The sequence below is a fragment of the Cyprinodon tularosa genome, unplaced genomic scaffold, assembly GCF_016077235.1.
Source record: "Cyprinodon tularosa strain WSP-4 unplaced genomic scaffold, ASM1607723v1 ctg343, whole genome shotgun sequence".
NCBI classification, from domain to species: Eukaryota; Metazoa; Chordata; class Actinopteri; order Cyprinodontiformes; family Cyprinodontidae; genus Cyprinodon; species Cyprinodon tularosa.
Genome location: NW_024039056.1, coordinates 139594 through 163868, shown reverse-complemented (window position 1 = coordinate 163868; position 24275 = coordinate 139594). Strand labels below are relative to the sequence as shown.

The 24275-nt window shown below is 37.1% G+C and overlaps 1 protein-coding gene across 6 annotated transcripts in view; it reads left to right on the top strand.

Annotated features, from left to right (window-relative positions):
* Positions 1–24275, top strand: part of LOC119789674 (signal-induced proliferation-associated 1-like protein 2) — a 139967-nt gene that overhangs the window by 47741 nt on the left and 67951 nt on the right. For all 6 annotated transcript variants that reach the window (XM_038294675.1, XM_038294679.1, XM_038294680.1 and 3 more), the window contains exons 2-6: positions 3552–5280; positions 12030–12163; positions 14749–14937; positions 23357–23531; positions 23632–23735. In XM_038294675.1, the coding sequence (XP_038150603.1) occupies positions 3780–5280; positions 12030–12163; positions 14749–14937; positions 23357–23531; positions 23632–23735 (2103 nt within the window). In that variant the 5' untranslated portion in view covers positions 3552–3779. The remainder of the gene's footprint in view (positions 1–3551; positions 5281–12029; positions 12164–14748; positions 14938–23356; positions 23532–23631; positions 23736–24275) is intronic.

Genomic DNA, 24275 nt, shown 5'->3' with positions numbered 1-24275 from the left:
AGCTGCTCAGGTCCTCTGCTGTCTGGTGCAGAGAGTGGAAGGTGTTCTCCATGATGGATGTAAGCTTGGACAGCACCCTCCTATAAGCCACTTCCTCCACTGGGTCCAGAGTGCAACCTAGGACAGAAGCGGCCTTTCTCACCAGTTTGTTCAGTCGGTTTCTGTCCTGCTCTGCGCTGCCAGGGACCCAGCAGACACCAGCATAAAGGAGGGCTGATGCCATCACAGAGTCATAGAGGTTTTTAAGCTGGGGCCTGCTCACTCCAAAGGACTCCAAAGCTTTGATACGAGATGTTGGGTGTTTTTTTTGTTTGTTTGTTTTTCCAAAAGTTGTTTGTGTAGGTTGAATGACTCTAGGAAAGACTGCATTTAGTTCAGGAATTATTATATTATAAAGTTGTGGAATCTTTGGGGTTTTAGAAGGCACCGTGGATTAAACTTTCTTTTTTTATTTCATTCAGTCTTTTTCTATGGATTTTTAAATCACATTTCTAAATATTTGAATGCTCCAACTAACTGTAAAGCTGCTGCCGTACCACATAAAATATATATTTCTTTTGTTAAAAATATTTACATACGGTAGAAACTATTTCTATTCAAGGCTAAGTCAACGAATACATTTGCGAAAAAGTTAGACTGTACACCTGCAACAATAATCTGTTACTGAACATTTAAAAGTAGGTAAATGGGGGCCATGATTACATTATATGCACATTTTGTATATATTATATTAGATATGGTAATTACATAGCTCTATGAGTTTTGGATGATAATGGATCTACGTTTTTTAAGTGGAAACAAATATTTGATGTATGTCTGAAAATACTCAAGAAGAAACTAAGTTTTTAAGAACAATCGAACCAGTGTTTAGTTCCTGTTTCTTTGAACTCAGATGTTTAGGTTAATAAGTAAAACTGCTGACATTACCCTTTTGTCTCTCTATTTCCTCAGTTTCCCTTTATAATTAACCACACACTGTTAAGACAATATTGTCATCTGATGTTAGATTTGCTGAGTGGAGGATAAGAAAATGTAACCAGTTGCTGCATTTTGTCTCTGGCTTTGACTTTGGTTTCAGTTTTAAAAGCTGCCCCAGACTGTTTGCATTTTGAAACCTTGATTAACCCCCCTGTAGACCAATGATTCTCAACCAACCCATTTCTTCTTTATAATCTGTCTGGTCTGTGATGGTGCAGGTTGTAGCAACGGGTATATTTGCATGCAAACATTTGACTCAACATTCTCCTGTTGTTATTGTAATTTGCTTATCAACCATCTGCTCAGAACTGGCTGCATACACCAACAAAAAATGCATATCTATCCAGTTCTAAACCTGTAATGGCACCCTGTCCTCCCATTACACTAATGAACAGTATTTGGTGATGAAAAAGACATGGTTCCTAAACTAATATAGTCCCAATTGTGCTCCTTTATTAGAGTTTACAAACATTTAGAACAGATTCTTTATCGTTTTCTGTAGCTTGAATGAAAATGCTTTATTTGTGACTGGGGGCAGGGCCGGCGATTGCTATAGGCGAGCTAGGCAATTGCCTAGGGCGACAAATGTGTTGGGGGCGCCCTCTATACTTGGCGTCGCCCTTAGGCTTACTTCCCATTAATCATAGAATTAGAAAAAAAAGCGAATTAAACCGGTTATGAAGCGTCCGTCAGTTTGACTTAACCTTACGTATATATAAATAGCAAAATATGAACAAATAAATATACCACCGTTTTTTTATTTATTTTTTCACATTTAAGAGAAAATCGGAAAAGATTCTGATCACTTTTCAAGCGCCCTCCAACCCGGAAGTCGTGACGTCAATCACTGCAGCATGTACACCAATATTTTGGAATGAAATTGTAAGCAAACAGATATTAAAAGTAAAACTAGTGAAGTCTGGCAGTTAACTTAGCTCGCGACTCGAGGATGGCTGAACGGAAAAGACTCCTCCTCCTCCTCCTGCTGCTGCCGCCGCAGTCGGGCCCATCTTAATCATCCACTCAGAGTACCACTGGTAAGCGCACACAGACTTTGTAGCTTGTCCGGTCAGTTAAAAATATTAATTGTGAAATCCGTGTTGTAATCGGAAGCATACAAGCTAGTTAGCTTGAAAAGTAAATTCGTTTCAGACGTGCTGCGTGATGATGTGTTCAGATTAGCTCAGTAAAACGACAATTAGGTTATCATGATGCCTTCAAGTGTAACGTAAAGAAAACGGGAAATTTTGTTTTTGGCGAGAAACATGAGTAATACAGTTGTATATTGCTCTATATATAATTAAACTACTGATGCCAACATTTATTAAAAATTACATTTAATTTAAAATACAATTATTTATTTGTTAAATATTTTCCTAATCACTAAAAACATGATGAAAAGTGACAGTAGACAATACATTAACCAACAATTGTGAAAATATATTCTAGTTAGTTTTATGTCATTTCGAAGTGGCCTATTACATTAGCCATGTTTATTGAAGGCTAGAAACGTTTTTGTTATGCTCACTTGTTAAGCAATAGAAGCAATACCAGTTCTGTTAAAAAAATTTTGTTGCATCGTCTTTCCACCAAATAACAGAAAAGTATCGATAGTGGTATTGATAAAGACTCGGATCGATAAGGAGTATCGATAAAGGTATCGATATCAATAAATATTAACGATCCCCATCCCTAATGTTGACATCATTTTTTTCTCAGTATATATGCAGCAGAATTATGTGCTATATTATTAGCTTGAGAATGGGTAGAAGATACTAATATAAATAAAATATTTTGTAGTGATTATCTGCATTGAGTATTCAAAAGGGATGTACAAATAATCATCAAAATATATGAAGTTATGGCTGTTCATCATAGAATATGTGAACAAAAAAAAAACAACAACTTCAAACTTTTAATTTTGTAATGGTATTCATAAAAGCACTTTTGTTTGTAGAGGGTTAATCCTTTCTTTAATCACTAATCAATGTCAGAAATCAGGGTAAATATAGCTGATATATTTTATTTAGAGGAAAATTTAGTTTATCTCATTTCTATTTATGTTCAAATGATTTAATTGAACTGGAACAGAAATTTTAATTTAATGTTTATCAATTACTTTTTTATGTAGTCCTTGGTTGAAGAATTTCTTAAATTTATTATTTTTTATTGTTATTTGGTAATTTCTGAAATTGATGTATTTAATATTTCTTTAATGTGTGTTAAATTTGTTAATTGTCTGAAATAAATTCATTCAATGATTCAATCCAGTTTTTTAGTTATACTTTACAGTGTCCTTACAGATGGTTAAAAGTGTTTTTGCACAGTCCTAACTTTGAGTGTGTAATAAATTATTTAAAATAATAAAAAAGAAAAGGTACTGAAACCTATTCTGGTATTTGTCTATGCATCACTCCATGCTAAGTTTCTGAATGCTTAATGCAAAACTCAATCTTGCCTAGGGCAACCAAAGGGCTAGAACCGGCCCTGACTGGGGGTATAGGTTTTCATGTTTTAAATTAAATACACATGCTGTCTATGTGCTAATTTTTGTTTTTATGTGTTTCCTGCAGATCTATCTCTTCCAACTGTCTCTGCATTGGTGACATGCTGTGAGAAGAGACTCTGGTCTTCTTGTGTCCTCGTCATACTTATGAGTCGATAGTGATGCCACCTGCCCAGAGTGAGTTATGACGACGGTTCTCTCTTTGACTCAGGAAAGGAGACCCCCCCCTCCAGCTACATGACATGATGAAGACACTTCCTGAAAGTTTGCTCTTCAAAGAATCTGCAAGCAGGATATGAGTATTTTGAGTCCTGGGACAGATAACAAATCGGCCCTTGTGGGAATTGTGGGAGGTCCTGTAGAATACTCCAAAGCCATGCAGTCAGAGGAGTTATTCAGCAGGAAACTCAAAGCCTTAAATGGGAGCATGGGACCACCAGCCTCCAGTGTACAGGTGAAACCTGATGGTGCGGGAAAAACAAACGGTACTCCTGCCATGCCTAAAATGGGTGTCAGAGCAAGGGTGACAGAATTGCCTCCTCGGAAAGATTGCTGGGATGTACGGCCTTCGCCTAACTACCAGAGTGTTATTCCTGTTTTCCAGAATGGCCAGGAAGATCATACTGTGGATTTACTAGAACAAGGCGAGGCGGTGTGCATGGAAGTGGACTACACTGACAGATACACACTCAATGACATTCTCAGCCACTCTCCATTAAAGGGTCTCCACCCTATTCGTCAGCGGAGCAACAGTGATGTCACAATAAGTGACATTGACTCTGAGGATATAATGGACCAGCATGCTGTAAATCCAAACACAGGAGCCTCTCTGCACCGTGAATACGGAAGCACATCCTCCATTGACCGTCAGGGCCTTGGTGGGGATGGCTTCTTTACCATGCTCAGGGGCTACAGAGTTGACAACCTGGACCATCGGAGCATACCTCCTTTGGGATTCCCAGAGTTGTTACGCTGTGATGCTTCCTTGTCCCCAAGCTTACAGACAGCCGCACAGATCGCCAGGGGAGAGATAGTCCACATTCCAGGCTATGATTACATAGATAGTTCTTTCCTCTACAGTCGGGAAAGGGAAAAGTCCTTCATGAGGCGTCTTAAATCAGAATCAACAGAAACATCTCTGTTTAGGAGATTGAGAACCATTAAAAGTGAAAGTGATGCCTTGAGACTCTCTATAGAGGAGGACCGGCGACCCCTGAGTTTCCAAAAATGCTTTGCACATTATGATGTCCAGAGTGTTCTTTTCAACATCAGTGAAGCCGTTGCAAGCCGAGCAAACCTGAGCCAGAGGAAAAACACCACGACTGGAGCTTCAGCCGCCTCAGTTGGAGTTGGGGCTGCGGCCGGTGGAGTATTGGGAGGTGGGGCTGTTGCTGGGGATGGTGGAGCAGCAGGTTGTAGTAGTGGGAATCAACCCATGTTCGAGTCTCCACTTGGAAGCAGAGAGGATCTAAACCCTAAGGAGAACCTGGATGTCGATGAGGGAGACGGAAAGAGCAATAACCTGGTGCTGAGCTGTCCGCACTTTCGCAATGAGATCGGCGGAGAGGGCGAGAGGAAGATTTCCCTCTCCAGAGCCAATAGTGCCAACTACAGTGGCATGTCGGAGAGTTGCTCATTTGAGTCATCTCTTAGCTCCCACTGTACCAATGCAGGTGTCTCTGTACTGGAGGTGCCGCGAGAAAACCAGCCAATCCACAGGGAGAAGGTCAAACGCTACATTATTGAGCACATTGATCTTGGAGCATACTACTACCACAAGTTCTTCTATGGAAGAGGTAAGAGTTACTACTGATTCATGAATTTTAACATGGTTGATTTAAACAGACTTTGAGTGATTGTAATGATGACTGGTTGAGGACTTTGAGCAAATGCACTTCCCTAAATCAATCATACAAGTGTGACGAAAACTGCCTGTGCTTGTAGGGTGGGATATCTTCCTGGATGACCAGATGAAATAACATCCAGAACAATAGCTGCCTTGTGTTGGGTGCAAAAAAAGCATTTTTAACATTCAATCCAAATCTTCCCTGAGATTTCAGCCCACTCTGTTCAAAGAAATTATGGCTAGTTATGTGAGAAGACTGAGGTGAACGTTGGGGTGCGTTGCAGCTGTTTCCCATAGGGACTACTGGGATGTGAGGACTTCTAATATGTAGCATTCGGGTCAGTAGAAGTATGCTTAGGTCCTGGTTCTTCTCATTAAAACACCTACATGACTGACACTGAAAACACCATGTGACTCAGACCCATCACTGCTTTATACATCTGTTTTTCTCACCGCTTCTACTTGCTGCTAGTAGCAGATTGGATTACCACTTTTCAAGCCCATCATAAAACAGCTGCTTCACTTTTTACACTCTTATTTCTGGGCTTCTTCATAAAGACGCTGGAGTTTGGATGTACCTTTGCTCTCAAGTATCTACAAGACAATGTTATTTCCCTTATTACTTGTTCACTAACAGGTGGAGCGTAAGACCAACCAAGAGTTTTATTGTGGCTTGCAAAATATTCATAGCATTGAAGCTTTTCACACTTTGTCATATTACAGCCACAGGCTTCATTGTATTTTATTGGCATTTATGTTTTAGACCAACACTTCACCACTGGCCCCTCTGCAAGAGTTTTAGGTAGAAAGCCTTTTTTTTGGGAGAAGGCTTTCTGAAGTCTCATTTACAGTACAGTTTAAAGTAGGGCTGCAACTAACAACTGTTTTGCAAATCGATTAATCTGTCAATATTTTTTTGATTAATTGATCAATAACCGGATAGAAAAATGTTCATTAAAGAAGACTTTTTAGAAAATTAAACCATGTGAAACTAAAACGTTTCCTCTTGAGGAGTTCTGGATAGAGCATATTGACAAAATGCAAAATTTTCATAATTTTTATACATTTTTGGTATAATTACTGCTCTAAGTGGGTTTTTCTTCTAGCTAAAGGCATTTTTTAAAGTCTATCTTCAGCCCAAGTTCAAAGCAACCCATACAGGCCAAATGTATGAAAAGAACTTGTCGAATCTGCCAATAAGTAAAGTTTTTGGCCAAAACACATGGCAAAGAAATTAAGCCTGCGAATTAATTGCTGATTCCCTGCCTAAAACTAAGTTTAGAATTTGGTTCTCTGTATATAGCTGTATATAGCTAGCTCTTAGCTCTTAGTTATAAAAAAACATATTTATTGTGCAGGAATAAGGTCTTAGGTCTGTTACACTGGTAGCCGAGAAATCGACATTTCATTGTCAAGATTCACCTTGTGTTTTTTTGTGCAATGACAATAAAGGAAGTTGAAGTCTAAGTCTAAGTCAAAGGTCGTAGACATGTAGATAGAGTTTCAATGGAAATGTTTAGCTCAAAACATATGTATCCATCAAAATGGTCCAGTCAAAGTTCAGACCTAAATACAAATGAGGTGATGCTGCAGTTGTTTCAAAGTATTTAAACAGATACTCTTTATCTACTCTGACTGAGTTTGCAGTACTTTGAAAACGTAGGGGCGAAACTGTTGGTCTCCGCTGGTGCAAAGCCATTAGAAAAAACATATACCCTCTTCTACCCTTCATATGTTACACAGTGTCAATCTATCACATACAATAGCTAAAAAATAATGTTTGTGTTTGCAACTCAACAAAAATTACAAAAGGTTATAAATACTAATGAAAGGCACTGGTAATATTACATTGCATCTTTTTCAGTAGATGCCTTTTACAGAGTATGTGAATTCAGCCTTTGCCCTTTCTTTGTGAGGTGTTTTATTGGATAGACAAGCTTGTCATCACCTGCACTTCACAATAAATGCACACTCACATAAACTTGACCACGTGTCAATGTTTCATGGCAAGCTTTTATCAACCTAGGCTGAACATTGACCTTATTGAGTGTCTGCAGCTTCCCCCCCCCCCCCCCCCCCCCCCCCCCCCCCCCAGCAACTGTAGTGTTTAAACCTGAGCTTTCCTAATAAACCATATACGATCTCAGGTCAGGGAGAGCTAACCTTTGATGCATGAGGCTGGAGTCACACAATGCATGTAGGTAGTTTCTGATCATTTTAGAGAAAGGGATGTCGGCATAGGATAAAAAAAATGTCAATGTTGGATTTTATTTAAGGGATCTTTGGAGCTTTTTGGGGTCAGCAGGATAAGAGATAACAGTAAATAAATCCCAGTTGACATGATTGTCAAATAATCCGTTTTGCAAATGCTTTGATATGATGAGCACCAGAGATAAGTTAAAGATTTTGATTGGAAATTGCATTCTGACTTCTCAATCACTACACAGTTGCTATAGAGTCAAATATACCTCCAAACATTGACCTTATTCCTCATCAAGCCCCTTGGCTGTTTGTCACACATCGTCAGCTAACCTGCCTTTGGCTTTATGCACTGAATTTATAAATCATGTACGTCCCTTTAATGTTAGCGACACACAGCTAAGTGTGTGCCTATTTAGGCTTGTGCACTACATGGCACGTATCAAGGCTTTCTCAGCTGAACTCCCTGTACATTTTTCAGTCCCTGCTGACATCTTTGTGTTTGTGATCTGGTGAATCCAGGTCTATCTCCTCAGCTTTAGCCTGGATTAGAGCATGTTTGTTCAAGACCTTGCTGAACAGGCACAGATCTCCACTCCTGTCCATGTTTTAAAGAGATAGATACTTCTTCTTATTATTATTATTCCCCTTTTCAGTTCCCATGGAGGAAGTGTTTTTTTGTTTTTTTTTGTTTAGTTTTTTGTAATTACATTAGTTAGAATTCTGACAAATTCCTAAAAGGCATTGAAACATCTAGAATTTGTATTGTGCCTGGTGACTTGGTAAAGTATGAAAAAAACATCAATATAAAATAAATACAAAATTTATGCAATATCATTAATTTGCAATGAGAGTCATCTGAGCAAGGTTACTAATTTTAACAGTCAAGGTTCTGTTGTTTGATTATTCAGTTTTGTGTTTAGTTTAGTTTAGTTCATACATCTCCACAGCAGTATTATATTTTCATCTTAACAAATAAATGCTTTCTATTTCAGGCTTTTCTATCCTGTGTGTTATTGAAAAACTTCTAGTTAGATGATTTCCTTTATTTTTGATCTGCCTAATCAAAGGTTTTGTCTAGGTGAAGGTATTTGACTGCCTGATAGAACCATAAAATAAATGCAGACTCTTTGAAAGATAGTAAAACAAAAAAGAAAACAAAAACAGCTGGTTTATTGTGTAAATAAGAAAGCATGACATCAGTGTCTTTAATAAAAATATTTTGGAAAAATCAAATTCAAATTTGTTTTTTTAGTGGTGCCAATGTATAATGAATGTAAAATTACGACGATTTTATCAAGCAACAGACATACAATGAAATGCACAAAAATACAGTAGAAAGTAAATATAAATGCAGGGTGGTAGAGGGCTTTAAGGAATAAGATCTTGGACACTAGGCCTTTTTTCGAGAAATATGCTTGAAAATAACATGCCCAAAATGAATTGAATATATCTCTAGAACTACAGAGTTTATTTTAATTATTTTGGTATCAAAATAAAGGCAAGACCCCAGAGAATATGTTACAGGTCTAAAAACCATCTTGGGACGAGTGCTGTGGACCCAAATTTGGGTCCTCATGTTATGAAAAGGTTAAAAAAGATAAAGCTTTATGCTCAAAGGTTTGGGTTATGCTTTTGTCCATATCCTTTGGGAATAATACTGGGAAAAAGGCTTTACTTCCTTACCCTAATAATCAAAGACTTGAAGCTTTCTAAACATTTCTAAAGGCCTGGAAAAAGATCTGTTTTAATTTGTGTTTTTTTCATTATTTGCATTTTGAAGTTTCAAGTTAGGAAAGGTTGATGGAAACTGCTAAACTTGAAACGGCTTCCATGATCAACAACTACTCAGATGCCAACGCATTCCTGAAAACCTCTTTTCATTACATGTGAGGTCAATGGTAGTTTGCAAAGTCTATACCCTGATTAATACAGCCACGTCTTGCATAAACTTTTGACAATTTTGCTTTGCATAGCCTAATTAAATCAATCCAAACCAGCGGACTGGAAAAGCCTTTCAATTTTTATTTCTTTTTTTGTCACATTTTCCGACAAGTTCACTCAAAATTCATATAATTGAATTAAAACATGATCCTTTAAATGGAACATTGTCATTTGGTCAAACGGTTCAAAGTATTGCCACTAAATACTGCATGTGTGTCTTGAATGTGCTGAATAGCCACCAATAGCTTCTGCTTTGTATGGTGAAGGATATGTGATGCTTTGGTCCTGTTTCTTTCTCCAAAGTATATGTCAGCCATTTAGAGTGCATGTCATCATTAGCTCTTTGGAAAGATTGCTGTAAATTATTGTGCAAAGATCCCTATCCCTGCATAATCCGACCTTGTCAAATCTGTTCTCTCAGTATAATAATAGTGCCGCTGCTTTTGCTCCAAAGACAAGCTGTGTAGTTTCCTTTTCTTCAATGTATGTTAAGGTTAGATTATAAAATTTTTCTGTAATTTGAGCCTGTTCAAATGCAATTACACCTTAATTCATTTAAACTCTTTATCCAAAAATTGTATTACCAGTGGTGCCAATAACTGTGGAAAGAACATTATTAAAGTGCAAGGTACAGTCTATACACACTGAATTGGGCCTGGTTTTAATAATGCTATCGCTATAAAACCAAACGGGTTGAATTGTAGATTTTAAACCACCTTTAAGGTGTTTACTATAAAGCTATTTAAAAAATATTCAAAGCAAGCAACTGTGTTTATAACTTTGTTGGACTGCCATGTATAGTAGATCAGAACTGTCTGCACATTAGATTATTACAAGTCTACTACTAAGGGCGATTTTCTAACTTGTGGGAGTAAGGTATAATAAGTTCTGATTTTTTGAAAGGCAAAAAAAAAAAGCGCAGAAAAACAAGAGCAATCATTCATATCTATTAATTTTTTGTGAACTGTCTGGGTTTGGGAGAATTTTCTGGAAGCAATGAATGTTCCCAGGAAATGTCGTAATCATCTGCTCATCTGTATTTTAAAATGGATTTGCACAGATCAGTGGGTTTACCAAATCTGTTATCGGAAATTGTAAACCAAATATGTTGAATTTTCTTCCAACTTTTTGCTCTCGCTGTTTACATAACCTGTCATTGAAATAATGGCTGTGCCTCCCGTAATCGTCTGACTGTGCCGAATCCTTAATTCAGAATTTATCCAAATCTCTCTTTATCAACGTTCATTGCAATTGCTCGGAGAGTTCATCCGATAATCCGGTCCATCAGCTATACCTGCTTAATCTTGTCTGGGGTCATGAGAGATAGGAGGATGCTGTATGAGATTTTTTACTTGACATTGTGCTCTGAGTGACATTTTGTAAATGTCTCCTGTGTATTATAATGCCAACATAAATACATAGAAAACTATACATCCAAATGCTGCTAATTTAGATTTAAAGATACAATATAACTTTGAATAATATAATATATTTTAATATTTATTTGATGTTGAAGTGGACAGAAGATAACATTGGAATAAATTGCATACATATTAAAATCTGGAAAAAGCGTCCATTTTATCAAGCCACTTTTACTCGCTTACCCCAAAATAAAACCAGTACCACCAAATAACTTCTAAAGTCACTTTATTAGATTTTACTTAAGAATTCTCATATTTTTTAATCTCAGCATAAATCCTGGTTTTCAAACAAGGCATCAGAGAATATTAGGAAACAAACATCATTATGAAGGCATAAACTGTACAATTTGATTTGCCCTTTTCGGGCCGATTCTCCAGTGTGCCAGAATTTTACGGATCGGGTCGAGTTTCAGCCTCATCATATGTCCTGCGTCGTGAAGTATGCATTGGGTACCGAGGGGCGATCAGCCTCTCATGACACCTCCTGATCAGGAATGGTGAGGTCGGGATAAAATCAAACATGTTTGAAATTCATTCGGCCCTCATGAGGTGTTCTTGGGTAAATCCGGTTGTTGAAGCAAAGCTAATAGCCGATTTACCAGAACTTTGAGCAAACAAGGGAGTTCTTCTTCCACGTTGACGAGTCCGACCAGCGCCATCACTCGATGCTGAGTCCGATGTGTGGTTTTTGGACCTGCAGTGTGAGCAGTTAGATCGCAGCAGAACGTTGGGCCATACAGAACATACATCGTGAGATGTGAACTTTTAAACCCGTCGTACAGTTCTAGTTGTAGCATTAGTACAGTTATTGAAAGTATCGTACACTGCCCTTTATTTGTCTGTATTTTCAGTCTTGAAAAAGTTCATTCATTTGCTCGGCTATGTTACAGCAACAGGTAGCGGAGGGGCGTGTTGCTTGCAGAGGGAGAACGTTTTCTCACTTTGACACTTTCTTTGACATCTCAGCTAAAGTTCTTGAAACTGCATCAACTGTCCGATTATTTTTTAAATCCATTATAAAACCATGGTATACCTTGATATTTGTAACTGACCAATGTCTCATCAAACAAAAATGTGCATTTTTTTCCTTTTGATATGATCCTTCATAACAGAATGCTTTTGTTGTTGTCTGTAGAACATCAGAACTACTTTGGTGTGGATGAGAATCTGGGACCGGTGGCGGTGAGCGTCCGCAGGGAGAGGCTGGACGACGGAAAGGAGAAAGAAGGAATGCAGTATAACTATCGGATCACCTTCAGAACCAGTCAGGTAAAAATCAACCTTTTGTTCAGCTTATAAAAACTAAACTGCAGCTTGTGGCAGAGGTGGCTGCAGGACTGAAATACATCTTAGTCGCACTTTGCGTTGACTGACAGACAGTAAAAGTGAAGAAAATACAAGTATTAAGTTGTGATTTTTCTTATATACTATATTTTCAAAAGACGTTTCTCTTTAAAATAAAACATTTAGGTCAATTAACAGTTTCCCCAAATTGAGGATAAACTCTATAGATCTCTTTATTATTTCATAGTAAGCTTTCAAATAAACAGTGTAAAGACTAAAACAGAGTGTACATTGAAAATCAGATATTGATGAACATTTAGACTACATTTTTATGACAAAATAAAATGTTCAACTAGTTTTTTCACATTCTGAGGTAGAATCAGACTGAATTTATCTGTTAGGTCTCTTAGGATTTGACAAAATCACTTATTTCTGATTTGATGGAAAACACCTTAGGTGCTGCTTTCATGTGTGAACTTCAGCAAGGTAAAATTTCTGATTCATCCTTTGAGTTACAATATTTAAATTTATCTAATTATCTAATACTTCAGCTTAACCTGTTTGACCAGTACAGGTCATGTCTCGTTAAAATGAACGGGTCTTGATGTTAAACCGCTACGAAGAGTCCTGGACCGACATTGGTTGAAAGGAGAGCAGGAAGCCATCACTCCAAAAGCAAATCAAAAAGTACAGTTTGCAAATGCTCACTGATGATCTTTTTATAGTCGTCCTCTGGTCTGATAAAACTGGAGTTGAAGTGCTGTTTTGCTGCAGAAGGGACTGCAGATGTCATGGGGAGTTTTGGCAGGATTCCTGGGTGATGGTTTGAGGGTTTTCCTCTGCCATATAAAATGAAGGCGTGTTGCAGAACTGCTGTGTAGTTTTTAATTCTACCATGAATAGATACAAACGCATAATAATAAAAATTTAAAGAAGTGCTTTTAGTATTGTAAATAAAGTGATCATGTTATAATTGCAGTTTGTCTTTCATCTGTATTGTGATCAAATAAAAGCCTGCATCAAAGCAAGGCCCTGGGCTGATAATAAACTCCAGCCAACCTCTGTTTGAAGGGCAAAATTTAAGCTGGGTGACTGTGTGCCAGAAAAGATCAAGAAAATCAAAAATAAAAAAGAATGTGAAATGAATGAGGAGAGACAGATAAAATGTAATGAAAGGAAGAGAGATCAATCAATATGTAGAATACAATACAGAATTACAGCAAATAAAGAACATTTTTAAAGTGCTGTTGGCCCTCAACCTCCACCCCTCCAAGACCAAAATCGACAAAAGTACTGACAAAGTATATTTTTTGATGAAGACATTTTGTTTTTAGGAAATTCTCTCCCAGGTTAATTGGGCAATTACTAAAATAAATGCTTAGTCTAATTATATGATGGATCGTAACAAAAATTTATTTTCTACAGTTTATTTAAATATATGTTTGAGCTGTAAAAATGATCTGTTATAAAAGAGCTCATAGGTCTCAGGAAGTGCTATCTTGGCAGGAGTCTGCTAACTAGACACTGCTTACTGATGATTGGGGCTCGCTGAAAAATTAAGGAATGTAGTGACATCCTATGGAATATGCTGCAGAAAGAAACAAGATTTGTTTTACCTGCAACAAAACTAATATATTGTATTCAGAACGTTAAGGTCATTCAGCTCAGGGGTCAATCGTGCAGCATGAAAAAAATCCACCCTTCTGGAGGGGTCCAACCATCCTGGTCAGTCATGCAAGCACTGGTGCTGTCAATCAGAGTTTGCTGTGATCATCTTCACTCTCCCGCTCTCTTAAACACACACCCAGGCGTGCACATGCATGCACTCACTGCGTGATTAATCCAAAAAGTGATATGCACAGCCTGAATGTCCCTGGTGCAACAAGAGCTTTCCTTGATTGATGCTGGTTGGTCTCACTCACTGAATTATTCAAGTGCAACAGATGTGTCAGTCAGGGAAATGTCACCGATATCCTGCACCTTTCTCAGTTTAAATGAAGACGGTCATGATAAAACAATGTATCTGGGTCATGGCAGCCATGAAGGCTGCCTGCAGACAGTGTTTTAACTTCCGAACCACTGCAGCGTCTGTTTGTGTTAATTCCTCTCATTTAGCCCCAATGCCCTCTGTGACTGTCTGCTCTACTGCCTCTCTCACTCTAAGTCTGTTAAGTAATCTGCTTTTCAGAAAGCCTCTCTCTCAGATGGCCATTGACTGCTGACACTGATGTCCATAGTCTTTGTAGACGGAAATGGGATTTATGGGTGTAAACGTGTCTTTGATTTTCAAAACAACAGCTCAGGCTTATTGACACTGTCATAATCTTTTTTAACCAACACATTATTGGGTTGAAAAGTATAAAATCTCTTAGTATGCATTGCCTGCTTAATTATTTAAAATATGAGTCTTTAATGTGGCTGGGAGGCATCATAATGGAGCAGCCAGGTAGGATAACAGGGCAAATATAAATATAAGCGAAGAGACAACTATAGCATACTGGAAATGTTGGACTGTGTTTGAAACACTGCAGTTCATCGTACTGAGGTTGATTGTTTATCTTCTCTGCCAGTTGACGACCCTCCGTGGAGCCATCCTAGAGGATGCCATTCCATCCACGGCAAGGCATGGAACGGCGCGCGGCCTGCCGCTGAAGGAAGTTCTGGAATATGTCATCCCAGAGCTTAATATCCAGTGTCTGAGGCTGGCCCTCAACTCTCCCAAAGTCCCAGAACAGCTCCTCAAACTGGATGAGCAAGGGGTGAGTACTTGGATGCCATTTTACAGTCAGGGTCATAAATGCAAACACAGACTCAAAATGGTAACAACACTGAACCAGTCCACGGTAAAAAAGACCAAAATGTTCTGGGAATACTTTGTGACTTTTGGAAACTATGGACTTTTTCATTTCAGTGGTTATGCTCTAAATATTAGTGCCTTCAAAGTCTAATTTTGACTCAATGTAGAGATACATTTTTAATGTGGTATTCCATCAAAACAAGAGCACAAATATTACACCTCTATAACCTACAATCCTTTTTTAAATTAAGACACTCATAAGAAAATTCACAAAGCTCTACAATATGCAACACTTCTGCCATTTTAGTATAAACTGTCTTCTGTGTCTTTATGTAATATATACACAGAGGTTTAACATTGGATGGTGCACCTATACCTCACCCAAAATAGTTTGTATAGAGGGGTTTAAATTAAACTTTAAAAAATATAAAACCATCAGTTTCCTATATCTAACTAATCAATGCAGAGTCATTAGGATCTACGTCCATCAAAGAGGCGGGTTACTTCCTAGATTGATTTCTAGTCGAAAGTAGAATCAACATCCCAGTACTTCCTCATTAAGACCTACAAGTCACTTAAAATTGTCTTTAAACCCAACGTACATGACTTAAAAAATAATGGAGAGTTCATTATTTTCTGAATTTCAAACCCCTCCTTGCCAGAGTCATTTTATACATAACTAGAGGTGATGTCACACTGTACATGTAGGAGGTTTAGGGCTGTAGCACACTTTCTGATGATTATTTAAAACAAAGATAAAACAATACAAATTCAACATTTTAGATGGTGTTTATTTCTGCAGTTATTAAGGGTTGTGTGGCATTACTAAAACAGAAGCATTTTATATATTTCAAGGGTGTCTTTTCCGATATTATTTCCTAATAATAAATACTGTTACTTTACCTCTGGGGTCTTTTTTAAAGCAATCTTTGATAATGAATATATTTAGCATTCTTCACAAAGCTTCCACACTGAGTATTTGTGTTACTAGAAACACCAGATAGGGCTTACAAATTGTTATTTATCAGAAAAATTGAAGCACTGTTTGAAATTCCAACCGGCCTCGCACTGGTTTGGGCTAGACAAACGAAAGGCAAGGCAAGGCAAATTTATTTGTATAGCACAATTCAGTACAAAGACAATGAAAAGGGCTTTACATGATTAAAGTACAGGAAGATAAAACAGAATCAAAGCAAGTAGGAAAAAATAAAAAATAAATAAAATAAGATAAAAAAATGCAGAAACAAACAAGAATATTAAAAACAGTTGGACTAAAGAAAATATGTTTTAGTTGAATTGTTTAACTAGAACAGTCAAAGACAATCCTTAACAAATGTGTTTTTAGTCTTGATTTAAAGGAACTCAGGCTTTCCGCACTTTTTCTGGAAGTTTGTTCCAGATAAGTGGAGCATAGGAACTAAATGCTGCTTCTCCATGTTTAGTTCTGGTTCTAGGTATGCAGAGCAGGCTGGAGCCAGAAGACCTGAGTGGTCTGGAGGGTTGATACACTGATAGCAAGTCTGTGATGTATTTAGGTGCTAAGCCATTCAGAGATTTATAGACTAACAGAAGTATTTTAAAGTTTATTCTCTGAGATACAGGGAGCCAGTGTAAGGACTTTAGAACTGGGGTGATGTGCTCTACTTTCTTAGTCTTAGTGCACTGTTACGATCCTTTCCTGATACATCAGTGCATCTTTTGACTTGTCTGGATTTGACCCTAAATGCAGGTGGAGCTTTTAATTTAAATATGGAGAAACTGTATCAACACAGAAAGAGGCAACATTTTCTGGATAGCATACCTTAGAATAGGGGCAGAATCTCCCAGCCTAGAATGTATTTTTTCCTCAAATTATTTAAATATTATTCTAAAATGTTAACTACAGCTTGTTTACTCCATGTTGATTTAGGCATGTATGCTTTCATCTAGTAGACACCTTTCTCAAAATGGACTCCACATTCATATTAATAATGCTTTATTAATTGCTGTTTTAATATAATTAGTATATTAAATAAAATCTGACATTTGTTACAGCTATCAGTGATAGAGGTATGACATAGGTACCATTGTCTGATAAAGCTGAAAGACTTGCAAAATTAACTTCCTTTTAATTAGCTGACTTTCATCAGAAAAGGCGAATGTGTTGTTTCTTAGGTGGAGGATGGTGTCATCTAGAAGTCTTTCTCTGCAGTCAGAGGTGTCAGGTAGATTCATTGTCTGATCTTAGGGCCTTTCATTTCTCATCTAATGAAACTACAAGATGGCAATGGGAGTGGAAGCATTAGCCATGTTTTATTATCAGGGAATCTGCTACTTATTAGTCTAATTGCATTCATTAGTGCGTGCCCATCATTCTAACTGACAAGGGAAAGGCTCTCATTATAGAAGTGATGACAAAGCCAACCTTTAGATCTTTAGTTGCATGTTTTTTTTGCACATTTTTACAGTGGAAGAATAAAAGCAAATGAAAAGTGGTCAAGTACAAAGATTAATTCTCTCTAAACTTGTTGATTTACTCTCTATTCTCTGCACATGTTTTATTCTAGAATTCTAACAAGTTTTTTCAGACATCACTATCTAGATACGATCATTTATTTTAATGTAATATATTCAAAATAGGATAGTGCAAGCTAATTTAGGCCTAAAGCTCTTCTAGCTGACCTTGCTTCTCACATACCTCAACCCTAAAGTCTAAAGAAGTTAAAATTTGTAATATTTTAATTTGCTAGTTTAATCAATTACATCATATTCAGTGCAAATGTATATGATACCATTTCAATCAACTGAACTTGGTCTGCACCTTTAGTTGATTAATGAGAAGTTGGTATTGCAGAAGAAGAATGCAATAATTGATGTTATAATTTACTTTTTCTGTGTAGTGAAACAAGAAAAATGCAAGAAAAATAACGCTGTTTAATCTGAAATGCCTTTTTATAACGAAAGACATTGCAAATTACCTTAATGCCTAAAGGAGCTCCTGTTTTTTTTTAAATAACCCTCACAAGTTTATAAACTGGTATGCAGTTCCACTGTTAGGTGTAATTTGACTTTAAATCTGATTTGTTGTACCAGTTGAAGAAAGCGCTCTACCACCTCTTAGGGTTGTTGTTGTAAGGCTCTGTTTGTTTCTTTACTATGGAAACTAACCTATTTTATCATTGAACACAATGTTTTCTTTTCTGATATTGCTATGAACTGAACAAACTTGAAAATCATCTATCTTCCTTTTTCAATTAAACATAATATGAGTCACATAGCAACAGATGTAAAGTTATAAATGTACCCAGTTTCAACACACGGGGGACAACAATATCCTATTATTTTATACTATCAAAAATATAATCTGAGCCTTTCTTTTGTAACAATTAGAACAATTGTTTTCTATGTCTTTCTTCAAAGAAATATATTCCCATTCTGGTGTTAAATCAGATCATCAAGCATGTGATCTGCTATTGGGTGCTAATAATTATATTATGTTTTTAAAAATTTTTCTGTAAATGCTCATTCTTTCTTTTTCTCAAGTACTATCAGAGATATATGTTTATGAATGTGATGCACACTTAATTTAATCTAATCCTTCACTTTAATCCTAATACCAGTCTATTCAAATTTTCTTTCATTCCTGTAGTTTTATTCAGTTAATTGTCCTTTTTAGTTTTTTGTTGTGGAGTGTTTTGTTAGTTATGTGAGGAGCTGTTTGCTTCCATTTGCTGTTTAACTTTGCCACTGACACACCTGAAGGTCTCCACTGTGAAACAGTTTAGGATATTTGCATTCTCTAATGCATTTCTTCAGCTCCTCCAACCACTCCTTAGCCATTTAGCTTCATGGGAGGGTTGATGCATTGTCAGTTATAATCTGGTGTGCAGAGTTTTTGACAGTGCTTTGCTACGAGGTATGCGGCAAAGTTCATCTGTAGGATCAGACTACACAGGACAGCCAGTCTTTTTCTCTGTAACCCAGTTAGATGCTGTCTATCCTTTTCATTACTTTGACCTCTTCTGATCCATACACACCCCTGCAGAACATCTCACTTTTCTCAGTTACTAAGTGGTAAATTCTAATTTCTAAAGGAGGCAACAGAAATAATAAGTGTGTTTAAGGATACCCAATGGGAAATGCTATTTATTCCATCTTTAAGTTTTAATCAAAGCATAACATTATCATTATATGTTGCCTCTGTCATGATGGGTCTCTGAGTTAAGCCCAAAATGCAGAACACACACGGAAAACGGGGTAAAAGTTCAACAGAGTTAAATATGGTTCACAAGCACACAATAAAGAACTTAATCTGGAACAAGTTCAGGGCTGGTTCACTAAAGTCTTGACTGGGACCGGAGACTGTTGGTTAGCAGAGTTTATAAGAAGCTAAGCATCTAGCTTCAGGCTTAGCATGGCAGACCTTGATCTGAGCTTCCAGCTCACTGCAGAGAACAACAGGAAAATCCACATAGGATTCTTCAGGCTGAGCTTCCAGCTCATTGCAGAGAACGACTGGGAATTTCCACATAGGATTCTTCAGGGTGAGCTTCCAGCTCATTGCAGAGAACAACAGGGAATATCCACATAGGATTCTTCAGGGTGATTCCACATAGGAACCTTCAGGTTGGCTCACCAGGGCAGATTAGCAGGATAAGCTCTCCTAGAGCTTCAGGCTAGAGACAGGTTTCCTGTGATGCAGCTCTCCCAGAGCTTCAGACCAGAGACAGGGTTCCAGTGAGGCACAGACAAAGGAGAGATTAGAATCTGATCTCACACTAGAGACAACTAAGATTCAATCTGTGACAGAGGCTCAGGAAGCTAACCACCTAAGATCAACACTGCGGCGTGGAAGCAAGGCCTGGCAGGAGCTTATAAAGGGGAGATCTCCTGATGAGTCGATTAACAACAGGTGTGCAGGAAGACTCCAGCCCTAGGAGACCCACGGCGCACTCTGCTGGAGACAGAGGGTAATCTCCAGATCCCAACAGTAACTCCAGCCCTAAGGAAAAATACAAAGAGCAGAAGAGGATCCTCGGCGCCCTCTGGTGGGCAAGCCTGAGGATCCCAACAGCCTCATAAGGAGTGAATGCTTTAAATACATTAAAAAAACTACCCTGTTGGTAGAAATATATCAGTTCCTCCAAAATCTTCTGTTTTTCCGCTCCTTGTCTAGATCAGAATCTGGTTCCTAAACCCTTTAGAATCCTTTCAGTTTTACGCATAGAGACAACTCCTCTGTTAATGTGCCTAAAAATGAGTTTCACTGATGCCATAGGATGCTGATAAGCTCTTCAGGAAGATTTTAATATTTAGTTATTCAAGATGGAAGAGATGAGCAAGCAATGTAAAATACTGCTTTGGTCGAGGTGATTGCCTTGTGTGTTGAGTTACAAAATGGTTTGGGAATATCAGCAACCAGGTCATTAGTCTTTTAAATTTTTGTTTTTTTGACAGATGCTCTGTTGCTATAGGTTTTATCATTGAAATGTTTTGTGAAAAAAAGCTTTAGTGTTTACTTCTCGGATTGCATGTTACTTTATAATACATGTAACAGATTAAGAATCTTTATTATCATAGGGTTAGATGTGCAGTCGAGTTACAAAGGAGGAATAGAGCCTCAGGGCACTCTTTGTTTGTCTAATTTTTACAAGGGTCTAGCCATCCCTGAAGGTTATATCTTTGGCTTGCCTCTGGTGGCAAGGCTTTTTGGAGTTACTGTTCCATGTTTTTTTGCATCATAAGTAGATTGCAGTGAAAGCAGATGTCGCATTAGCGTTGCATGTTGTGCCAGGGCAAAGCTGTATCCCTCAGGTGCCTCATGGCTCTCTCCTGGGACAATGTTGCCCTCATTTTTCCATGCACTCAATAGGCATGCCGTTTTTTTGGATTTGTAAGCTTTAAAACCTCCACTAAGATGATTTTGTAGATGGCTTAATATGCTTAAGAAAATTTGAACGATAATAGGATGTGGAAAAGAAATATATTTATTCCTATAATATTGCTATGTTTAAATGTCCTCAACTCACCTCCTCATAAAAAGCTCTTCTGTTATGAAAAACCTATCTACATTTTTCTTTAAGAATAATTCTCTTATTTTTTATATTTAGTCAAAATGGAACAATATTGTGAGAAGATTTGTTTTCCTGGGCTTTAAATGCAAACATCAACCAAAAAGAAGTGCAATTGTAAAGTGGAAATAAAATCATATAAACATCAATCATTTAAATTCTGATTGTTGTTTACATTTGCATTTAATTCTATTTATGAAATCCCTCTAAATAAAGGTTCTAAGCAAATTCTTACTCTTCTAAAATCTTTTAACAGGAAATCTTATGTACATATATATCTCTTATTCCACATCATACTGAAAACAATATTTTCGAGCCAATGACTTATCAGGGGAAAAAAAGCTTGGAGCCTCCTTATGAGTCTTCTTTTGAATATTTTATCCAACTTGGCTAAATAAAACAAACCTTTTTTTAAGAAAAGTGGCTGAAATCCTGTTTTAGATATTAAGAATTAAATATCTTTGCTCATTTTTTATTTTATTTTTTAGCACAACATAATTTGTAAATTGGATGCTTTTGTTGCAAGAATGCCAAATCCTTTTAAAGTTTTGGATGTAAATCTATTTATACAGCCCTTACACACAAAATACCTTTTTTTTGGTTGAAACATTGGCATGTTTAATTTTTATGTTAAGTAGTGGGGGGGAAAACATAACGTGTAATGGAGATATATATATATATATATATATATATATATATATATATATATATATATATATATATATATATATATATATATATATATATATAAATATGTGTATATATGTATGTATATGTGTATATATGTATGTATATGTATATATATATATATGTATATATATATATGTATATGTATATATATGTATATATATATATGTATATGTGTATATATATGTATATATATATATATGTATATATATATATATATATATATATATATATATATATATATATATATATATATATATATATATATATATAATCCAGACAAAGAACTGCTTTTTAAGTCAGTAAACTGTCCCATTGTGTGCAATTTAATCCTAGTATGGTTACACCTTTATTTTGATATTATATGGTGTGTTAAATGTTTATTCGGTGAGGATTAGTTAAAAAAATTTAATTCCAAGGAACACGGCACATTGGTTAGATGACATTTTAGTCATCATTTAAAAAAATGTTGGAAGAAAGTAATAAGAACTAATGTTTGCAGTCTGCCACTAACCATATAAGAAACGCAGTAAACAAGTCGAAAATTTTGACTTGGTCAGACGAGACCAAAAATGGCATTTTTGGCTAAATGGGAAAAAAATATCACTGCACATTATATTGAAAAGACTATCACAATGTGAAACATGGTAGTGGTAGCATTGTGCTGCAGTGATGCTTTTCTGTTTTTGGGATATAAATATGCAAGACTTTGGTTGACATATGAGCCAAAAACTCAATAAAACTCTTTGAAAAAGTTCATAGTATGAATAGTTTTGCAAGTAGGTGACTCCTGAGTTTTAGATGTCCTGAATGTCATTTTTCGAGCAGCAGACAAATGTGCACCAAAGGTGAATGAGATTGTCCTTCCTTTAACCGACCTGTAAAGAGGTCCTAGAGGTTAAGTAAATCCTTATAATTCCGAATGAAAAATAAAAGACCACATCATTGCACATCATGCAGTTTCCACTGAGCTTCAAGATATAATAGCTTCCCATCACGACGGGAGCTTCAGCATAGAGCCGACCTGCTGATAGAGCAGTCACCATGACAACAGTATGGGGAGTACACCGAGAACTGATAACCTGTAAAAGGGAAAAGGAAGGTTCAAATTGGTTTCAGTCTATAGATCATTTGTTTTCTTTCCCAATGAAGGAAAAATTTTTGTTTACATTTATCTTGTATTTAACTGCAGCTTTAAACAAATGACTACAGGCACCAATTCTAGGGCTAATTTTGCATGTTTTTATTCTCCATTAAATAAAAAGTTGGTTTTATAAAATGTAATTAAATAAATAAATACATAAATAAGAATGCAAATGGTTATTGAAGCTGGTTTAATCTAATGCATAAATCCATGTCTGTTGCTCAATGTATCTAATGCAATCCCTTGTTGCTCCACAGCTGCGCTTAAGTTACAGCTAATAGCTCAGCTTAATTTATGCCCTGCTCAGAGAGCTCCTGAGAGCTCAGAGCCCGGCTTCATGAAAGGGGATTTCATCCCTCCACTCAAAGGGTTATAAGGCCTTAAGTTTTAGCTCTAACATAGTGGAAAGTAGGGACTTGCCTGTTGTGAGCGTATAATGTTGAGCCACATCTTAGCAGCAGGAAGTGATACTCACTCGTTGGTATTTGTTTATGTTGCAGCTAAGCTTCCAGCACAAGGTGGGGGTTCTTTACTGCAAGGCGGGCCAGAGCACTGAGGAGGAGATGTACAACAATGAGAGCGCTGGACCAGCACTGGAGGAGTTCCTGGATCTACTTGGCCAGAGGGTGCGCCTCAAGGGCTTCACAAAATACAGAGCTCAGCTGGATAACAAGAGTAAGATTTGCTTTTAATGTGCAAACAATGAACTTCAATAAATAATTGCTGCAGACATTTTAACAATCAATATGTTTGCTGTTTGTTTGCGCTTTTACAGCTGACTCAACAGGAACACACTCCCTGTACACAACCTACAAGGACTATGAGTTGATGTTTCATGTGTCCACAATGCTCCCCTACACACCCAATAACAGGCAGCAGGTAATCTTCATTGTTTAGAACCTTAGCCGATCCTAACATATGCACTTTTCCATGCAAACCGCCAGATAATGGTTGTAACTAGTCCCTGGGCAGCTTCTCTGAGAGGATCTTCCAATACTGATTTTTGCTAGTCCTCCCAGGAGAGTCGTTTTGCCATGGTAATAACCTATTAGCTGAAAACACGAGCATTGCCATGGAGACGGTGCCCCATAGAAGGATTTTAATCAGTGCTTCCTCACGGGATGGACCTGCCACTGTATTAGATGAGCTTCTGTCTATGTGAACAAGTGGGATTAAGTGAATGTCGTGGTTGATGGGGAAATGGTGGCTAGTGATGCATAAATGACTGTTTCAGTGTGTTGTTTTTTTTCTGCTAATGTATGGAAGTGCTTTCTTGGCCTTTAAATAAAGCTTTTTAATGCATTTACTTTTAATGCACTCCAAGTAGTAGAAAATTATGGAGAGGACTGTTATATGGGAGAAACCCGTCTGTCATTTGCACCTAAGACGAGTTATTGGTAGCATTGGGAGTTTTTTTTT